Source organism: Symsagittifera roscoffensis, chromosome 1 (assembly GCF_963678635.1).
Source record: "Symsagittifera roscoffensis chromosome 1, txSymRosc1.1, whole genome shotgun sequence".
Lineage (NCBI taxonomy): Eukaryota > Metazoa > Xenacoelomorpha > Acoela > Convolutidae > Symsagittifera > Symsagittifera roscoffensis.
Genome location: NC_087062.1, coordinates 1257975 through 1277889, shown reverse-complemented (window position 1 = coordinate 1277889; position 19915 = coordinate 1257975). Strand labels below are relative to the sequence as shown.

Sequence of the window (19915 nt, the reverse complement as noted above, 5' to 3'; positions counted from 1 at the left end):
GATTCGAAGATCAAAGTTTGGGCACTAAAATACTTTTAAACTTTCAAGTGTCGAATCTTAATGATAAAGACTTCAATAGCGTAAAAATCGTTGCTTTCCCGCGTTGACCAAAAATGCTAGTCATACAATTTCCATATATGGAAAAATGCTAGTCATACACTTTCCATACAATTCTTTACGTACAGAAAATTGCATGAAAGGCCTATGATTAGTATTTTTTCATATATGGAATTTGTATGACTAGCATTTTTCCATAAACCAAAAATATTGATTTTTTACCTTTTAATTTCTCAAAATTTTTTGGTTGTGTTCGTAACCGAACACAAATGACATACACCTTGGTTACATACACAATGTTTGTTCGAGTACGTAAATCATCTTGCGGTTGAAAAAAAAACAAAAAAAAATTTTGGGGGCAATTTCAAAAATACTTTGAAAAACTTTTGTTGCCGCCATCAAAAAAATGCTAGTCATACAATTTCCATATATGGAAATTGTATGATTAGCATTTTTTTGACAAAAAGTTTTTCTTTTTTATTTAGTACGATACACCAAAATGTATGCCAAAACAAGAGAAAAGTTCTTCGAAAATTCGATGACACCATTTTAGCAAAATGTATGAAATTTGTATGATTAGTATTTTTTCATAGACTTAGTCAATGGAATTGTATGATTAGCATTTTTGGTCTATGGAGGTCAACCCGGGTTTATCTGGCGTTTATTTGTATTACCTCACCTTGAATGAATCAAAAAACAACCGAACCTATCTTTATCGCTCCTTCACACTTCGGGGTTGGAGCAATTGAAGGATTTAAGAATGAAAGAGATTTCGTGCGAGCTGCCAAAAAAACAAAAAGAAGAAAATTAGAAACTATGATTTATGCTGATTTTGAATGAGCTAAAAAATGGTTTCGTGGATTTTTTCGGGCGGGCTTGAGGAAGATCGGATGGTTTTTTGGTCGAAGCATCTTCAGCCTCCAACCGCCATGCGAACTCCATCCCTCTAAACTGCTATAGTTTGATTAGAGGTTAATTATTACCAGAAAAGGTCAGTTCTTGATTATAATAACCAAGAGTGCAAGAGACCAGGTCCAGGCGGTGTGTTATTCAAACTTCAATTGAAACCATTCTAATAGTGATTTGAGAGCTGAAGCTGTACGTGTCAAATCGTGAATGCGTCTTAAGTAAACTCTTGCAATTCATACCAACCATATGTTTGTTTTCTTGATTCTTTAAAAACTGAAGTGGCTTTTACGCATAAACTAATCGATATGGTGTAAGCCACCCGTACGTGTTTGTGTTTCAAAAAATTGTGATACATAATCATATTTAGCTTTCTTTATCATAAACAAGATTGCGAGATTTTAAACTTTTTCTTGAATTCCACACTAATTATATAAAATTAAACAGTTTTTTTGCATTTTAAAAACTATCGCTGCTACACGTTTTTCATTCAGTGCTGTTTATGTAATGCTTATGCGCTGAACAAGAAACGCGGTGTGCTCGATACAACATAGGCTCCAAACGTTTTAAAACGTCATTGTATGTTTAATATTGTTTAAACACGTTGGTGTAAAAACGCTCATCGACACGCATATTTGATGCTATACAAGCGTTTACGTTTTATTTATTGTCTTATACAAAAAAATTACAATTATATTGAATATTTCGCCTTATTTTAAACAACTTTTCATTTTGAAATAATGATCAAATCAGTTATCAACGACCATCTAGAACGATCAAGGTAAAGTACAAGCTTGCTACTTTTTATCAGAAAGTGGCAGTCGAAGCTGAAAAAAGTGACAGTCCAAGAGTTTCATAGTTTTCATCTAGTTTCTGGACAAAACCGAAAATAATGAATCGTCTGCATTAATAAGTTCAATTCCTCTTAGTGTACCTTCCCTTTGTACCTATTAACTAGTCCCCCCACTCCTAACAAAAAAATATAGTTCAACAGTTTAGCGTGGGCGAGTATTATACCTATATAACAAGTTAAAGATATCCTTTTTTTCTCTAACAATGGTATGATGAGAATTGGGCGATCGGGTAGTCTGGGCTGACACCCTTCGCAATTCAACCTTTTGTTCGCTAAAAGATTCAGATTTTTAGTGAAAGCGGCAAACGGTTGGTTTATTCTAAATGCGTCTTGCTTGCATATCCTCAAAAGTTGAGTGCAAAGTCGAGCAGTTTTTTTGTCAAACCTTCATGAACGGCCGGCAACGGCATTTAAGAGAAGTCCTAACATTTCAACCAAAAAAATTTTGACGCAGATCTGGAAATTCTTATTAGCAAAATCTTCGAATACATTTTAAAAAAAGCGCCGCCTCGTTAAAATATTCAAATGAGCGAGTAATCTTAACATTTTTTAACTGTTAGTTTTTTTCCAGGATTTCTGTTTTGTGCTCGACCGGCAAAATCCGAGAACACTTTTTTGACGACATCAAACAACGAACAAACTACGAGTTATTCCAACGAGGATTACGTTATAATAGAAATGGCCGCTGTCTCGGAACTCGAGAGGAAAACTCTTACGTGTGGAAAACGTACAGCGAAGTAGACAAACTGGCCAGTACTTTTGGAACTCATTTGGTGAAATTTGGTCTGGAGCCACACAAGAATGAAGAAAGTCTGGTGGGAATCTATTCCAAAAACAGGTGGGAGTTCGACGTGACTCAGCTGGCGTGTGCGTATTACTCGTTGGTTCCAGTGCCAATCTACGACACACTCGGGAAGGAAGGATGTAAGCACTTCGCCACTTCCATAGTTTTTGAATTTTTGCTTTTTTCTAGTTATAAAATTAGCAAAAATAAAAATAATGAGGGTAATAGTTGAATGAATAAATGAATTAAAACTAAGAACTGATTGTTAATTAACACGCATTAACATCCCAGCTCAAAGGTCAATTGTATCCAAACTTGGCAAGTTTCTTCATGCTTATGACTGCTTACAAATCGACTTTAGAGTTATAAAGATAGCCCTGGACTCTTTAAGTTCCTGGCAGGAAGTCCAAAATTTTTCCCTCGCTATATAAGCCGGGGTAACACGTATTTTTATTCCAACTCAAAGACGAATGGTTAGGTATCTAACTAACCAAGCTAAAGAAGCACAAAATATGAAGCGATACCAAAACTTTTGATCCCGTTTGGCCCAGCAGCGGACAATACAAAAATTTCCAGCAATTCACCAATTCTCTAAAAATATGAAGAATGAAGCATTACCCCACCGAAGTTTCTCCGATTATTATCTATTATCTGGCTATTACTTGCTCATAGCGTAATAATAACCAATTATATTGAAATATTTTGTTTGTCAGTATAAAATTCAAAAACAACTGATTATAATTGATTTAATGGATTTTAATGTTGCTATCTTTTTGGCAATAAAATCACAAAATCAATTATAAAAATATTGTTCCGTCTTTTGAAGAAAAAGTGAAATATATATGTGCTCCGGGTGGGTTTTTATTCAGACCAATTTTACAAAACTCTGTTCTCTCGGGAGAAGAATCTCGTAATCTGTATGGACCCAGTCGACTGTGCACACCACTATTGTGACCTGCCATGCATCTGCCTGAACTGTTTGTTTTATAATTTACACGCATGGCGATTTATCTCGCACTTCAAAATCGTTCCAAAGTGAATAGAGGGATCTAATTCTTTTTTTAAAAATCCATACACAGCTCAAAATGTAACTTCAATTTTAATATGATCAGTCTAAAATTCATAGTTTTGCCAAAACTTGACTTACAAAAAATTTTTCGAGACCAACTAAATGACAATCGGAACATTTCAAGCTTTGCCTTGATACGAGCCGTCTTGTTATTGACTATGATCAAATTGTTTGTCTAAAATTAGACCGATATGAGCTGATAGTTTTCAGTTAACGTTTTTTGCGCGTTCCAAAACAGACATTGAAATATTTCTTCTCGCGAAACAGAATTTGGGTTGGATTGGTTGTGCATTCTGTGCATTGTAAGTGGATCCGCAATTTGTAAACGAGATCCATAAATTGTAAGTACAATTCGCAAGTTGTTAGTGGAGTCCGCGATTTGTTTGCATATTCGGATTCCATTTACATATTCGTATCTATAAAGTGGCCTTTCAAATTGTATCATTTTTTACTAGAAGGTCACCAGCAAGTTCAACCTCAATTACCAAGTTGATCGGCTACCAGTTGAAAAACCAAATTTTCGATCTCAATTCCTGTCAAACACCCATCTCCGATCTCAATTCTTGTCAAACACCCAACTTTGATTTCAATTCCTTCGATCTCAGTTCCTGTTTTTTTTCCTCATCAAGATTTTATTGCCGGAGAGCCTTTCATCTCAAATAATGCCTTACTGATTTAGTTTCACTCTGAACTCATTTGCAGTTACTGCCCCTATTATTCGAATTCTCTCAATCATCCCATCCCAAATACTGCCTACCTGATTTTACTTCACTCTCCAACAACTAGATCAGTATTTGGGAATGACGGAATCCCAAATACTGAACGTTTTTGGCGATACGCACAGCATGAGCACAGCATGCATAAAGCACTCGTCCAACGCACAGCATAAATATACATATGTAAATTTTGTGTGTTGTGTTTCCGAACACTCTCGACCTAATAACTCCAAATAAAGAATTTATTCAATGTTGTGTTTCCAAAATTATGATCCTAAAAATTGCTTGCTCGGATATGTATCCCAAATACTTAAGGGCGGCATCCATCTTAGGTCGCTGTATTCCGCTTTTTATTGTTAAGTCCTAGCTTTTAAATTCCGCATTGCTATAGTTAAGAATTCCATGTCTAGCTGTTAAATGCTCACAAGCAAGTTCATTAATACAAAAATCCAAATCCACTTACAGTTTCCAGAATCTGTTTACATTTGTGGATTCCGCTTACAAATTTTGCGGATTTCACTGGCATTTTGCGGAATCCGCTTACAGTTGCGGACGCTAACACAAGCTATATTCGCTTGTTGCCGAATCCGCGACACAACCAATATGGTTAATTAAAACCAATCGAATTAACCATTTTATTCAGTAATTCGTATTTTCTTTAGCCTTATTAAATAGTTTCAGATAGTTGAAATGTTTACCGGGGTAGCAATGGTTGCCCCGCGATGAAATTGTCCGACAGAAGATATCACTTGCTCAAGACATCATCTTCAAAAAATCTCCTGATTGCGGATTCTCAAGCACGCCATCTTGATTTTCCAAATTTCAATATCTTGTCCCTACCTGGGGCCCGAATTGGTGCGGTCCAAAACTTCTTACCCGAGAAAGACAAATTCAACATCATCGCTCTGCTCATCGGCGGAAACGACGCCTTCAACGGAAAAGACCCCTCCAGTATACCTGCAGGCGACATTGCTGAAGAACTGTCGAAGCTAGCCGAGGAGCTGTGTGAACGAGCCAAAAAAGTTTTCGTCATCGGAATCCCTCATCGTAGTGAGAACCGAGCTCGATCTGCAAAAATAAACGAATTCCTAAGAAAGATAAAAGGAACTTGGAAGTTTAGAGGAGTGAGTGAAAAAATCCACAGCTCATATCATTTGAAAACTGACGAAGTGCACCTCAGTGAAGAAGGTCTGAAGGGCATTAAAAGTATTCTCAAGAATAAAATCTTATACGATAAACATTCGAACATCTGCAATACAGAAGGACATCTGGTATATTACGAGTGTCGTTTCAAGAACTGTCAGTGCCCCTATTAACGTAAGTAGAAATAGTGAACCGCAGGCCTCCCCTTTTCGGGAACCACCAGGTTTGTCTATTTCTTCTTTTCCCCTGAGTGAGCCACAGGCCTCCCCTTTTCGGGAACCACCAGGCTTAACTGTTTTTCTATCCATAGTATAAGCAAAAATGGGCAAAAACTGCAAAACATGTAAAAGAGGCTTTGCCAGCAACGAGAAAACATACACTTGTGTCGCATGCAACGCTCAAATGCATTTGGAACCAACTTGTGTTGGGTTGTCTCTAGTGGCCATAAATGGAATAAAAGAACTAGGGCCGAATGTCATGTTGCTTTGTAATACTTGTGTGCAAAATAATGAACGAGACAACTTTATAAGATGCAAAACCCTGGCCAACATAGACGAGAAGCTCTCAAACATTGATGTAACTGAAAGCCTTAAAAGCATGGAAAGAAGACTTACCGATTTAGTAGATCAAAAAATTGGAAATGCAATGAAAACGACATGCGATAAAGTGGAAAAAACTTATAGTGCCGTTGTAGCTGCTGAAACCACCACCCGGATAAATCAAGCTCAAACCACTCAACATGCTGCCAGATCTAACTCTGATCACAACATAAATCAAAGTTTTAGGATACAAGGGGTCAAAGAGGACCCTGAGAAAACAAAAGGAGAAAACCTTGTCCCAACAAATGACGAAGTAAACGAAATACTAGACATAATTGGAGTGAAGCCGAAAATAATAGAACTAAAACGACTGGGAAAATTTGATCGTAATCGAATGAAGCCAAGAACACTGCTGGTAACTGTACCTAGCGAACATGAAGCACGACTAGTACTAGCAAAAAGCCGAGAAAAGCGAGAACAATTGGTCGAAAAAGAGGTCTACCTGCTACCAGCATTGACCAAAGAGAGTGCAATTAAAGAGAACGAAATCCTTAAGAAACGAAGACAACTACTAGATGAAGGCGTTCCTCGCGAAAAGCTGAAAATAAGGAATCTAGAATTGTTCAATGATGGTGTGAAAGTAACTATTGACACTGAAGTTCAGGAACCCCAGCATTGACTAGGATTCCTCAACATTCTGCAACTAAATACTAGAAGCCTAATCAACATAGAGAGAAGAACTAAGCTAGCAAATGCAATTGCAGTTGGAAATTTTAATGTCATATGCTTAAGCGAAACTTGGCTTAACGAGAATATTCAATCATCAGAGCTTTTTCTAAGTGAATATAACATCTATAGATCTGATAGAGCTATTGTGAGTGGTAAAAACTGTCACGGAGGCAGCCTAATAGCTGTCAAGAATAGTCTAATTACCGAGGACTTATCCACCAAACATGACATTCCTGATTCATGTGTGCTATGTAGTATAAAACTTCATCAAACTGAAATGATAATTGGCTCATTCTACAATCCGCCAAAAAACAGTAATTACAGATACAAAGTGCATGAATTTGAACAACTGATCAAAGCCATTCCTAAAAACAAACCGTTTCTCTTATGTGGGGATTTAAATTTCCCAGAAACAAACTGGAACACCCTCACCAGTACTGACGAGGAAGAAAACCAAATACTGCAAATTTTTGAAAATGGACTCTTTAGGCAGGCGATAGATTTCCCAACATGTGTGAAGAACATACTAGACGTAGCCTTCTATCGGAATTGCTATACAAGTGCCGAACAAGATTTTAACGTTTCCAAGATTTATGACTGCTCAGATCACAATGCCATAATGTTGTCTGTTGAATGCACGGTATCAGAGCCGAAACCATACTTGGAAAATTTTAGAAGTTTTGGAAATGCCGATTTTGAAGGAATAAACAATTTTATAAACGAGAACCCATTTGAACCAGTATGCCACACAAACATTAACAAAATGCATGAGGAGTACACCCAATATTTGGATGAAATCATTAAGAGTTTTGTGCCTCTCAGAACAAGACATAGGCAATCACTTCCACCTTGGATAACAAGTAGCACTTCAAATTTGATCAAAAAGTTACAAACAAAACGGCAATCATGTATACTCAAACCGACCAACTACAGAAGACAACAAGTTAAACTGTTTGAAAATTTAGTAACTGAATCATCGGAAGTGGACAGGAAAAACTACCAAGAGGAATTGTTTAGAACACGGAACACTAATGTAATTTTTAAACACCTAAAGAACTTGAATAAACATACAAGTCTTCCTAAGTTACTCATAAAAGATGAAGTTGAAAGCACAAATCCAAACGAACAAGTCAACATGCTAAACGACTTCTTTCATTCAGTTTTTAATCCTAAAGAAAGTTTTAGTATTAGAGATATTCAATTTGGAAATCCCTTGTTAACGAATTTTGATATATCGAAAAAGACAGTAAGTGAGATTTTATCAACTCTGGACGTAACAAAGTCACGCGGCCCAAATGGGTTGCCACCTAGCTTTTTTCAGAAAACGAACCGCAATATGTGCAAACCGATGAACAAAATTTTGAGAAACGTAAAACGCCTACGAAAAATACCTGATTCATGGAAAACAGCTGCAGTTACTCCTGTTCACAAAAAAGGTGACCGAAAATTGGTGAACAACTATCGACCAGTATCGCTATTAAATATTGACAGCAAAGTCCTTGAAAAATGTATATACAAAGACCTGTACCCTTACTTTGCCTGGTATTTGACGAAACATCAACACGGTTTTACTAAAGGTAGATCAGTTTTGACAAACATGCTCTCCTTCCTGAAAGAAATATATGAAGCGCTTGACAATGACTCAAACGCAGAAATTGTAGCAGTCTACACTGACTTTGCAAAAGCCTTTGATAAAGTTCCGCATTTTGATCTACTCAAGAAAGTTGCACTTATAGGAATAGGAGGCTGCATGTTAGAGGTACTCTATGACTATTTGAAAAACAGGAAACAGTTTGTACGAGTAGACAATATCAGCTCAAAAGTTTTAGAAGTCACTAGTGGTGTTCCCCAAGGATCACTTTTAGGACCACTGCTCTTTTGCATTTTTATTAACGACCTACCTGAAGTACTCAAATTCTCTGAACCATATATTTTTGCGGATGATCTTAAACTACTTTCCATCAAAAAAACATCAATTGAAATTCAAGAAGATCTGGACAAAATTCAGCAGTGGGTAACTGAAAACAAAATGGAATTAGCACTAGATAAATGTGCAAAAGTAAGTTTTAGGGGCGGAGACGCCAACTCTATGCTTTTTGGTGTAGTGCTTGGAACATCGATGGTTGTGAAAGATCTGGGAATTTTTGTGTCGGGCGATTTAAGTTGGAAGGTACACATTGAAACAAGATTAAAGAAGGCAAACCAAGTACTGTACCTCCTGAGAAGAAACCTATCAGCAAAGATAAATACGTTTGTAAAGTTAGGCCTGTATAAGTCACTAATACTCCCAGTGTTATTATACGGACTCTCATGTACACATATATCGAGGGGGGATCAATTGCAGTTGGAGCGATTTCAAAAGAAAGCAATCCGGTGGATCACTGGAAATAAAACGGGAGTGTACATCAACGAACTACGCTTGCTAAACATTTTACCCCTGCCCATGTTCATCCAGCTAAATAACATCTTACTTCTTGCCAGTCTTGATTCTAATGAACGAAATGAAATAGTGTTAAACAGGCGAACCACACGGGCTAGAAATATAGAAATTTTTGAGATGCGAAAAGTGAGAACGGAAAAAGCGAGAAACGAATTTGTTTTCAGAACCAGTAGGATTGTAAATCGATTAGAACCATATATTCATTTTGATAAACGAATCGGCCTCAAGACGAGAATTTTAAACACGATGTGGAAATTTGTAAACGAGAGATTTTCAGAAATGACAACGTGCACGTGGCAATTATTCTGTGATTGTATCACGTGCAGAAACAAGTGGACATTGTTTTAGAGAAGACGCCGGGACCAAGACTCCCAACAGCAGTGCTGTGAATCCCCAACAACAACAACAACAACAACAACAACAACAACAACAACAAATGCCGACAAAATTTACGTTGCAGGTATTTGTACGCGTAATTCACGGAAACTTTGCAAATGGAATTCTCTTACTTTTGGAGCATGTTTAAAGACTTATATATGAAATCCAAGAACATACAGGCACAAAATTGTGCGCCTATCCAGTGCACTGTTTGGCTTCATAATTGTTTCTTATAAATTTATTTGGTCTCGTAATGTTTGTTACCCTCTATTTATTTTGCCAATTTACGTCTCTCTCCCGTTGGTAAGTAACCCTCAGGTGTTCGCTCTGAATGGTTGTATAACATCGAGAAAATGTTGAAGATTTTACTTCAAAGAACTCAAAATTTATAATTCATAACTTCTAAGTGTGAGTGGGAATTAATTTAAATGTTTTTAAAAATTTTTTACTGATGATTTCTAGTTAACAGTTAGCTCCACAATTGCTTTTAGAGTTAATTTCTCTGTTAATGTCTCACTTTACCTCCTAGTTTTTTGGGTCCAAAGCCCCGTATGTATTCCTTTTGGATTTCTTAGAAAACGCATTCTTTTGTTTTTTTCCCTCGAGAATTATGAACGAAATGAGTATGCTGAGAGGAGTGGATGTAAAGTTTTAAAAAATGAAAGCTCAAAAGTGTTATTGAACAAATCTACAGAGTTTGAGGCGGCAATGGGAAAGTACGGTACCTTCCCTTCCCCCTCCAAATTCACTACTAGAAGCAATCGCTTTTAATAAAACTTGATATGTACAGATTAATGATATTTGGACCCAAAAACTAACTGGGTCGAGGACGCGTTTTTATGTTCAGACCACCATGTGGCGCAAAAGTTAGCATGTCCAGACCGTTTGGACCAGAAGATGGTATGTTCAGGCATGCCGCGACTGAGATACGCTTTTTCCAGACTCAGTCTCCGACTTGCAACCCTGTCCAGACTATGGGTTTTAATTAACATCCCGATTGACGAAGTTGAAAAAGAAATCGTGGTCCTCGGCCCGGATTCTGCTTGACTTTGCACACTTATGTTGAGACTTTTCAGATTTTTACATGCGTTGCGACTATGAATTTTTGGTCCCACGCGGATCTATTCAGACTTATTAAATCTGATCATAAAAGCACGACATCGACCCGGGTAGGGAACAATATTGCTAATTTTTCCTTCGCGGAATTTCTAAATGCACTGTTTTTTTTCAGGTTCGTTCATCGTATCTCAGGGGAACATGAGAGTAATATGTGTGGATGGACTGAAATCTGCCGCCGAGTACCTGTCAATCATCGAGGGATCCCAAGTGGAGTGTCTCATCTATTACAGCGACCCCTCCGCCGAAGACACAGAGCTACTCTTCCAAGCAGGCATCCAAGTGATGTTGTTCCAGGAGTTGTGTTCTGTCGAGGCCACAGCAGATGACGGCAGTCCGATCCAAGTGGACCCTGCTTATGAAGAGGATCTGGCCACTATTTTGTACACAAGCGGAACAACTGGAATGCCAAAAGGTGCGCTTAAACCAATTTTACAAAACAACAAATAGTCGGTTACTGTGCAAGTAGCACATAATGTTCAGAATCAGAAAAAACAATAGGAAATAATTTTTTTGTTCAATATAGTGTTTTTTTTGTGGGTGTGATAAAAGAGTCGGAACGAAAAACTAAAACTTAGCCATATTCGACAGTGATAGTAAAATAGGCAAAATCAAGGGCAGATCTAGGATTTTCTCGAGGGGGCGGATTTTCAAAAAAAGTTCGAAAATTTTGTCGACCTTTTTTTTCAGGTCACCCAAAATGATTTTTTGAGCTCTCCCAAATCACCAAAGGCGCCTTTAGAAAAATTTTAGGGTTCGTCAGCCAAATACTGATATCTCAAAATAGTACAAAGAGGGAGCAGTTTTTTCTTGACACCGAGACCATTTTTTTGAAAATTTTTTGATGCCATTCGAATCCCGACTGAAAGGGCTTAATATGATATATCGCTCTACTCATTCCAACAATGAATATTTTAATTTTTTCATCTTGGAAAACAAAAAACTAAAACGCACCCGAACCGAATACAAAGTTCCGCCACAAAAAAAACTGACGTGGCAATCTTGACTAATGGCTACACAACACTAAGAAGATAACTTTTTTCTTAGTTTCCGGTTTCATATTTCTAGAAACAGCAATTGAATTAGGTGAAATATTTAAACTGATATTGAAACTACAAGAAGGTAAAGAATTGAATTAGAACTAATTGGGACTCAAACTCACTGTCGTCAAGTTCACTTTTTTTTAGTTATCCAGCCGGGGACAAAACCCGAATGTTTATTATGTAAGGTTAGCTAAGCTATGGTTATCTCACAAGAGTTCAATTTGTGAATTGCAGCGCACGTGCGAGTTGAACCCGCAATCATACGATTGCAGGGCGCCATCTCAACCGATGCACCACAACGCCACACTCGACACAATCGAGGTTTTTTGGAGACCGAATTACGGCTGATAGCGCGTGAATATGATACCATATTTAACCACTACGAGCGTTATTTCAGGTTGTCAAAATGGGTTGATAAAGACACCATATGCCATAGTTCTTTCCTTAGTTCCATAGTTCGTGAAGTGGTCGGAACAAAAAAATCTAAATCAATTTTTTTCTTGTGGTCAGATTAACATTTTATGTGAATTTTGTAACGATGGTAATCTTGCAAAAATCTTACAAGTTTCTTACAAGCTACAACTTATGTTCTGAGATGCTGCAAGATGCTAGCCCTCATCTAGAAAAAACTAGCTAACATCCTGCTCTCTCAAGTACGGGGTAAAGGGCTAATTTGGCGAATATTAATTTGTCTTCGACCTTAATTTTTAGTCTGTTCAATAAACTTATTTTTTTTTAAACTTAGGCCATAATTCTTTCCCCCATTAAAGCCAGTTGTATGTGAAAAACCGGCTGAGGTATAAACAAGCCGAAAATACCCAGAGCTAGTGCGTATAAGCCAGTCGCAAGTTACGTCATAAAGTAAATAAATGTCACTAGATTAAAAGTTAGTGTAAATGTGTGCGTTGAAGGGGTGATGTTGACGCACAAGGCGTTCGGAGTGGTGGTGGGCAGTGCTGACCTCTACCTGATCAAGGCCAACATCAGGTTGGACTCCTCTGACCTCTACCTGTCCTACTTGCCCTCCGCCCACTCATTCAACTCTGTCTGCACCTACGCCGTCTTCTACACTGGTACACAATGTCTCCATTTAGTTACACTTTGTAGTTTATTATAATTTATACATAAATATTGTGTTTATAACTTAATAACTTTTTTTTGCGGTTTGTTTGTAACCAACTGGACTAATTCAACGGACAAAATCACTTTTCAACTATGGAATGTACTGACCTTGTTTGTTGCACGTGAAAATATTCTTTAAATGGGGGCGAAAGCCTAATTGTCGGAAGCTTCCGCTGAAAATATGAATGATTTTCAGCGGAAAAAACTGTTCACTTTTCACTGGTTGTTTTTTTTGATCATTTCCAAACCTGTATCCGATAAATTTTAGATTTTTGATCGAAACTTAAGTCGAACACCTCTTTTGACCGAAACTTAAGTCGAACACCTCTTTTGACCCGGACAATAAGCTTCTTACCCCCCCCCCCTAAACCCCGTCTCTTTCCTATTGAGGTTCTGGAATCGGCTACTACAGTGGGAGTGTGTTGAAGTTGATGGAGGACATCCAGATTCTGAAGCCCACCTTCTTCCCAATTGTGCCCAGACTGCTTAACAGACTCTACGACCAAATCAACCAGGGCAAGTGAACAAGTGCAGCACAGCACACACTTCAAACCACTCCACTCGCCTCATTCAGTCTAAATTTATCGGCCAAATTAAAACTGATTTATGATCGGTACAGACAGCTATTAACAGAAAACCAATTTTGTGGCCCTTCTTTAAAATAACATGCAGTTTTTTTGGCGGTGTATTTCTTCGAAAAAACGAAAAAAAAGATGTTTGCGAGCAAATTTTTCATCAACGTTCTGATCCTTTTTTAAAAACTCCATCAAATTGTGTATATAGCAATCAAAAGTTCTGTCAGCTATGGCCCCAAAATGCATGTCATAAAATAAAACCAAATGGGGGATCTTTTGGTTGGTGAATCCGAATCCCTGAGGGGAGAAGAACGTCTTAACAGCCCTCCGTCGCTTTTCCTCAACTGCTAGTAAAGGGTTTTCTATGAAGCATAATGAGCAAATATTAGCCAAAAGGGAACAAAGTTTTTCACGTCAAAAAAATTGCATTTGCAGTGTTCAAGTGACAAAAAAGAGAGAAGGGAGAGGAGCTAAGCGCTAAGCCTCCTCCTGTAAAAATTTTAAAATTTTGCAAACTCTTCTCACAAAAAAGCATGTCTCGTAAATCAATGACGTTGAAGGAGTTCAACTAAACTGTGGTGTTCACTTCGTGACTTTAAATCTTCACTACAGGTGGAAAAAGGGAGATTAAAGGGTAAAAGTGTTTGAATTGTGGAAAGTGTTCGACAGCTTTCACATGACAGCAAGCGAGTGTTGTGAGAAACTGTGGCCTTAATGAATGGCTGCATGTATTGTTAGTGTCTTTGATGTGCACTGCAGGTGTGAAGGGGGCGTTCTGTCTGAAGCGGAAGTTGTTTGAGAGGGCGATGGAGGGGAAGCTGGAGCAGATGAGTCAGGGGGTGCCTGTCAGCAAGGACTCCCTCCTCTCCCGCATCGCATTCAAAAAGGCCAGAGAAGTACTCGGTCAGTCAGCCACTTTTCAACACAATCCACCAGTCGCATCTTTTTCCCTTTCCTCTTTTAAATTTTAATGTTTCTGTTCACATTGTCCGATTATAACAAAAATTGCGGGCTAATTAGGCCATTGTAGACACAGTGTGTCTTCATCCTTAACCTTTTACAACCCCTTTTACACCATAAAACTGATGCTAATGTGAGGCTGAGGAGGAGGGGGGGGAGGGGGGGTGGGTTGGTGGAGCCGCCTACTGCAACCTCATGTCATCAGAAGGCTCTGTGTTTTAAACATAGAAATTCTCAATAAAACGCTTCCACGAACACCACAACTGCTTTATTTTTTGTTTTGTATTCATACGTTTGTTCATTAATTTGAGAAGCAACTGTCTGTTTTTATCCTTGCAGGAGGGCAAGTGCGTGTGATGTTGATCGGCAGTGCTCCCATATCCGACAAGGTGCTCAACTTCGGCCGCGTGGTGATGGGCTGCGAGATCTTGGAGTGCTACGGGCAGACGGAAACATGCGCAGGTGAGTGAGTCATCATATTGGGAAATAGTTCAATAGGCCAACAAGCAGAAGGGCCACCAAACCGAATATAATATTACAATTCCAACAAGACAGAAATTGATATTGTTGCGCAACATAGCAACAGGTTGTAACTTTAGTTATGCAATTGTTGCGTAATTCTAATGTAATTTGCGTAATTCTGATGTAATTTCGGCTTCATGATACGGCGGTTTGTTGATCATCAGCCGGGAAATAGTTATGGATACCCATCATATTTCTGTGGCCACAATCATTTCTAGAGCGTTTTGGCATACAGTCGCATAGTATTGGTTTGGCCAAAATTGTCTAGTAAAAACAACAGATTAAAACGTGGCTACGTGGCTGGGAATGAATGTCCTCGTCTCCAGTGTTGCGATGTGTCGAAATCTTTAATTTTGCAGCCAACTTATAACTGTCTAGGTATACTCTTTTTTTGTAAGTTTTAACTTTCTCTGATTTCTTTTAACTGCGACATTATCCCGATTATACATTTTTTCTGCAATAAAGGACTCCCACCCCCTCCCCCTCCGTCTCAGATTCGAACACTCACAGCCCAAAGAGTCCCCCTTTGGTACTATTTTACGGCATCCGTTTCGAATGGCCTGCCGACCCTAAATTTTGCTGATTTACTTACTACTAATTCTAGTATATTAATTTTGAGGGGGACCGCGCGCCTATATGGTCTTAATGATGCTTTGAGAGAGCTCGGATATCAATTTGGTCGACCTAAAAAGACGTCAAGAAAAATTACGAAAACTTTTGAAATTCCTCCTCTCCCGCGTGAAATTTGTTAATTCGCCTCTGTATTTATCATCAAAAAGCAAGCCATATTTATGACAAGTTTAACTTTTTTCCAGTTCTTGATGTGATTTTTAAAAAATTTTGACATGAATTTTCAGCTGCTTTCGGTACACTTCCCTTCCAGTATGAGGCGGGTAGAGTGGGGGGACCTCTGCCTTGTTGCGAGTGCAAACTGGTGGACATTCCCGAGATGGACTACTTCGCCTCCAGAGACCAGGGGGAGATCTGCTTCCGAGGACCCAACATGTTTAGAGGCTACTTCAAGGACCCCGAGAAGACTAGAGAGGCCATAGACGACAAGGGATGGGTCCACTCAGGTATTCCACCACTCTCCCTCTCCCAATTCCCCCAAGCACTTCCTCCTCAAATACCCCTTTCCCCCCTCCCCGCATAATCTCGCATTGCTCTTTGTTATGGCTTTCGAAGAAAGAGCGAAGTATTTATGTTTGGGTTGGCTTTTTTGTTCGATCATTTTTCGACTTTTTAACAGAGCTTTTTTGACGGAATTTTTTATAGCATTTAAAAGATACTGTTGGATGGAGCTCAAATGTTAAAAAGTTCCACTTATTATCTCCATTCTTAACTTAATGAGTGTTTGAAAGTTGCTAAATTGGCCATTTTGGGACCATTAATGCGCGGTATTTTGCGTTCTTATAACAAGCGCAAACGGCAGATTAATTTGTTCCAAATTAAAATGATTCAAGCAGTTGGTCTTATTATGGTCTCAACAGGAGACGTTGAAAAGTTACTTCGCAAAACCAATCATTGTTGCCACCAAGAAGGCCCAATCCTCGAAGAATGATGAAAACCATGAACCACTTCCTATCAAGAAAACATTCGCCTCTGTGTGCCAATTTCAGTAACTCTGGCAGTTCAAAACCAGTAAATGATTTTAGTTCTTCATTTTTGGTCGCCTTTCCTGCTTTACTCTGTTAATAGTTGTTTAGTTGGCTGAATAGTTTGGGATCGCTGCTGCAGTTTATTTGTCAACGCTTTTTGGACGAAAACTTTTTTTGGCAAAGTAGCTCATTTGATACAACTGTTTTAGCCTTAAGAAATGTTCTGAGGTTTCGTTACTCAATGTCAACTGCATCGGAAAACGACTATGATTAATTATAATCGTTATCGTGCCTTGCAAAATGCTCAAACGGTAATTACATTTAGATAAAACACATCGTCATAAAATATAGCTGTGTCAATGTTCGATGTTCAAAAAACTCGTATGCGTCATAAGTTAGCTTTCCGTTGTTTTTGCTTGTCATAAGGACCTCCACTATTAACAGGAAGTCAAGAACAAAAAAAGTGGAGCTAATATCATACATCCTTACGTTTGGCATAAGCATCAATCAAGCAGTAATTGTTTAGGTATGTGGAAAAGATTTTGAGTCCTCTCAAATTTTGTCGCCAATACGTTATACAAGAAAAAAATGGCCTAACTGCACAGTTGCGTGGAAAAGTTATAAGGTTTATCAAAAAAATCTACGGTTTTTATCTAGTGTGGTAATTATTCTGACAATTTTGGACATTTTGTCTGGGAATTAAAGCTTTGGGATATTGCTGCATTGTTGACATATTTGCCCGAGACATGAAAAGTCTGGGAAAAATTGTCCAGATGCTGTCAAAATACGATCCACTGAAGTCATCCCTTTGTACGGGAAATTATCGCGTGAAGGGTAAATGAAGAAAAAACTACAAAACCTAAAAAAACTTTATAATTGGCCTTAAAGCTACTCGGAACGTTCAGGGCTTGGCACTGATATACAGACATATTTAATTATTATCTGTATAGTTCTTTTTCATGTTCTAATAGCCAAACGATTTTTTACGGAGAAAGGTAAAAGAACAAAAGTGCTGCAACTTTTTATAATAGTGGGATACTTTTAACTACTATTTCAAAATTTAAATTCAATTGTAAGAAAAAACTGGCAAGACCAATATGCTAGCTTTTTCAACGCGGGCACGGTCGGTTTTTGTCAAATTTTCGAGTTGGAGTAATTTTATACGACACTTCTTTTTTCCAGTTTCTCAAATACTTTTTAATTTATACAGTATCAAGTTATCTGAAGAGTGTTCATACCATGATTTATATGAACATAAAGTTTTTCAAATGTGTTGAGTTGTTCACACTGTCATGTTTCACTATGACTACAACAGAAAAATCATCTTGAATAGCGTTTGGGAAATCCAAGTTCAATAAAAAAAACGGCGAGGGTCTAAAAAACGAGATCTCAAAGGAAGTTGTGGCAAAATTTGCTGACCAGGAATTGAAAAGAAACAGTTTGCAATCTCTGTGTTTTTCAGGTGACGTTGGCCAGTGGCTCTCGGATGGAAGTCTCAAAATCATAGACAGGAAGAAACACATCTTCAAACTATCTCAGGGCGAGTACATAGCACCCGAGAAGCTGGAGGTTAATAAAGTTCATTGAGTTTAATGTTGTCAAGTTCTAATTTTCCGAAGGAATTGGTGAAAGTTTGCAGATTACTGTTTTGGCGGATTTTCAAAAACTTCATCCACTATGTTTCAGTCGACAAAACTGAGTATCCAAGCCATTTAGAAAACCCTGAAAAGACATAAAGTTTGCGCAGTGTAGCATACAGTCTTTACTGCAAGGGATGCAGTGTTATAGTACTTGTATGGAAATGTTCACCAAATAATTGCATTACACCTCAAAACTATTATCTTTTGATGTCTTCATAAAAGGATCGAAACAATGGTAGCGAAAGCGGGATCTTTTGAATAGCAAAAAGTTCCAATTCTTGCTGGGGGGAGGGGTAGGGTGGCCTTTGGAGAGGTTCTCTCTTCAATCCGACCCTGATCACAAGTCTACAATCATTAAAATGTGATTTTAAAAAGACTCATTTTTTCAATAAATATTTCAAGTTTTTAGGTATTTTTTGTTATTGATCAGGATTCATTGCTTACTGTATATCAATTTTTAGACCAAGTTAACACCCTCCCCCCCCCCCCCCCCCTCCGCAAAATCAGCTCGGATGGAGGATGTTATCTTGGTTCGAAGTAGCGAACTTGTAGTCATTGATCATTTTACATGCGGCTATTAGCAAATTTAATCTGAAATAAATTAAATGCTGGGCTGGAAGATAACAATTTGTTCTATCTGGGTCTATACCAAGTCTATATTAACTTGGTTTATAACTTTAACCCAATTTTTTGTTGCAGTCCGCCTACGTGCAGATTCCTCTCATAGCCCAAATGTTTCTGCACGGAGACAGCCTGGAGTCATGTACTGTAGCCATAGTAGTGCCGGACGAGGAGGTGCTTCGCTCCTACTGCGAGAAGAAAAAGATCGGAAGTTCCGGAGACACTTTCGAACAACTGTGCCGCCTAGCCGAAATCAAAGCCTCAATTATGGACAAGATAAAAGAAAAAGCTAAGGAAAACCAGTTCAATTCTCTCGAAGTGCCAAAAATGATCTTTCTGTCTCATGATCTGTTCACGGTTGAAAATGATTTGCTCACGCCCACGATGAAAAGCAAACGGCCTGCGCTGAAGAAATTTTTTGAAAACGAAATCAACGAAATGTACCTAAAAATAAACCAATGAAAAACGAAACTGATTGCTTTAAAAATATCTTTTACAGTTCCGTGTACCTATTTTTGTAACAATATTTTGTACAAACGTATTTATTCCAGATTTTGCTTAAATTTTGGAGCAATGATAGGTCATTTTTTGAAGAATTGAATGTATGAAACTAGTAAATGAAGTATAAAACTACACAACAGTCGAGATAAAAATGCAAAGTCGAGACTTCTCGGTATTTGATTGTACTCCTTTTTTTACCGAGATTTCTATTTAATTTAGATACCTTAACAGTTGGAGAATGCCTTGAGTAAAAATTTCAAATCATGAAGCTTTCAAACATTTCAATGATTTCGATGAAACTTTTTTCAAATCACGAAGACAGTCTTCGTTGCGCCATAGAAGCTAGATTCGAACCCTGATTTATCCCCAACATCTAGCAAATTTCAAAAAAAGTTTGCTAGTTTCTGACATAATTACCTATCAGATTTCTTGAAATTGCTATTTTCTTGTCTATAACCAGAGGCGGATCTTAAAATTTCTCAGGGGGGGGGGGGGGGGGGGGGGATCGTTTGTGGTAATTTTTAAAAATATTTTGTAAATTTTGTGGATTTTTTTTACTTAGACTAAATTGGTTTTGTGAGCTCTCCCAAAGCACTGAAAAGA

The 19915-nt window shown here is 38.0% G+C and overlaps 1 protein-coding gene across 1 annotated transcript; it reads left to right on the top strand.

Annotated features, from left to right (window-relative positions):
* Positions 1-640: 640 nt before the first annotated feature.
* On the top strand, positions 641-19429 carry LOC134856915 (long-chain-fatty-acid--CoA ligase 1-like). Its single transcript, XM_063873207.1, has 10 exons — positions 641-1744; positions 2388-2740; positions 10846-11145; positions 12685-12846; positions 13286-13411; positions 14230-14373; positions 14770-14892; positions 15810-16028; positions 18013-18119; positions 18890-19429. The coding sequence occupies exons 1-10, from the start codon at positions 1704-1706 to the stop codon at positions 19271-19273; spliced, it is 1959 nt and encodes a 652-aa protein (XP_063729277.1). The 5' UTR covers positions 641-1703; the 3' UTR covers positions 19274-19429.
* The last annotated feature ends 486 nt before the right edge of the window (positions 19430-19915 follow it).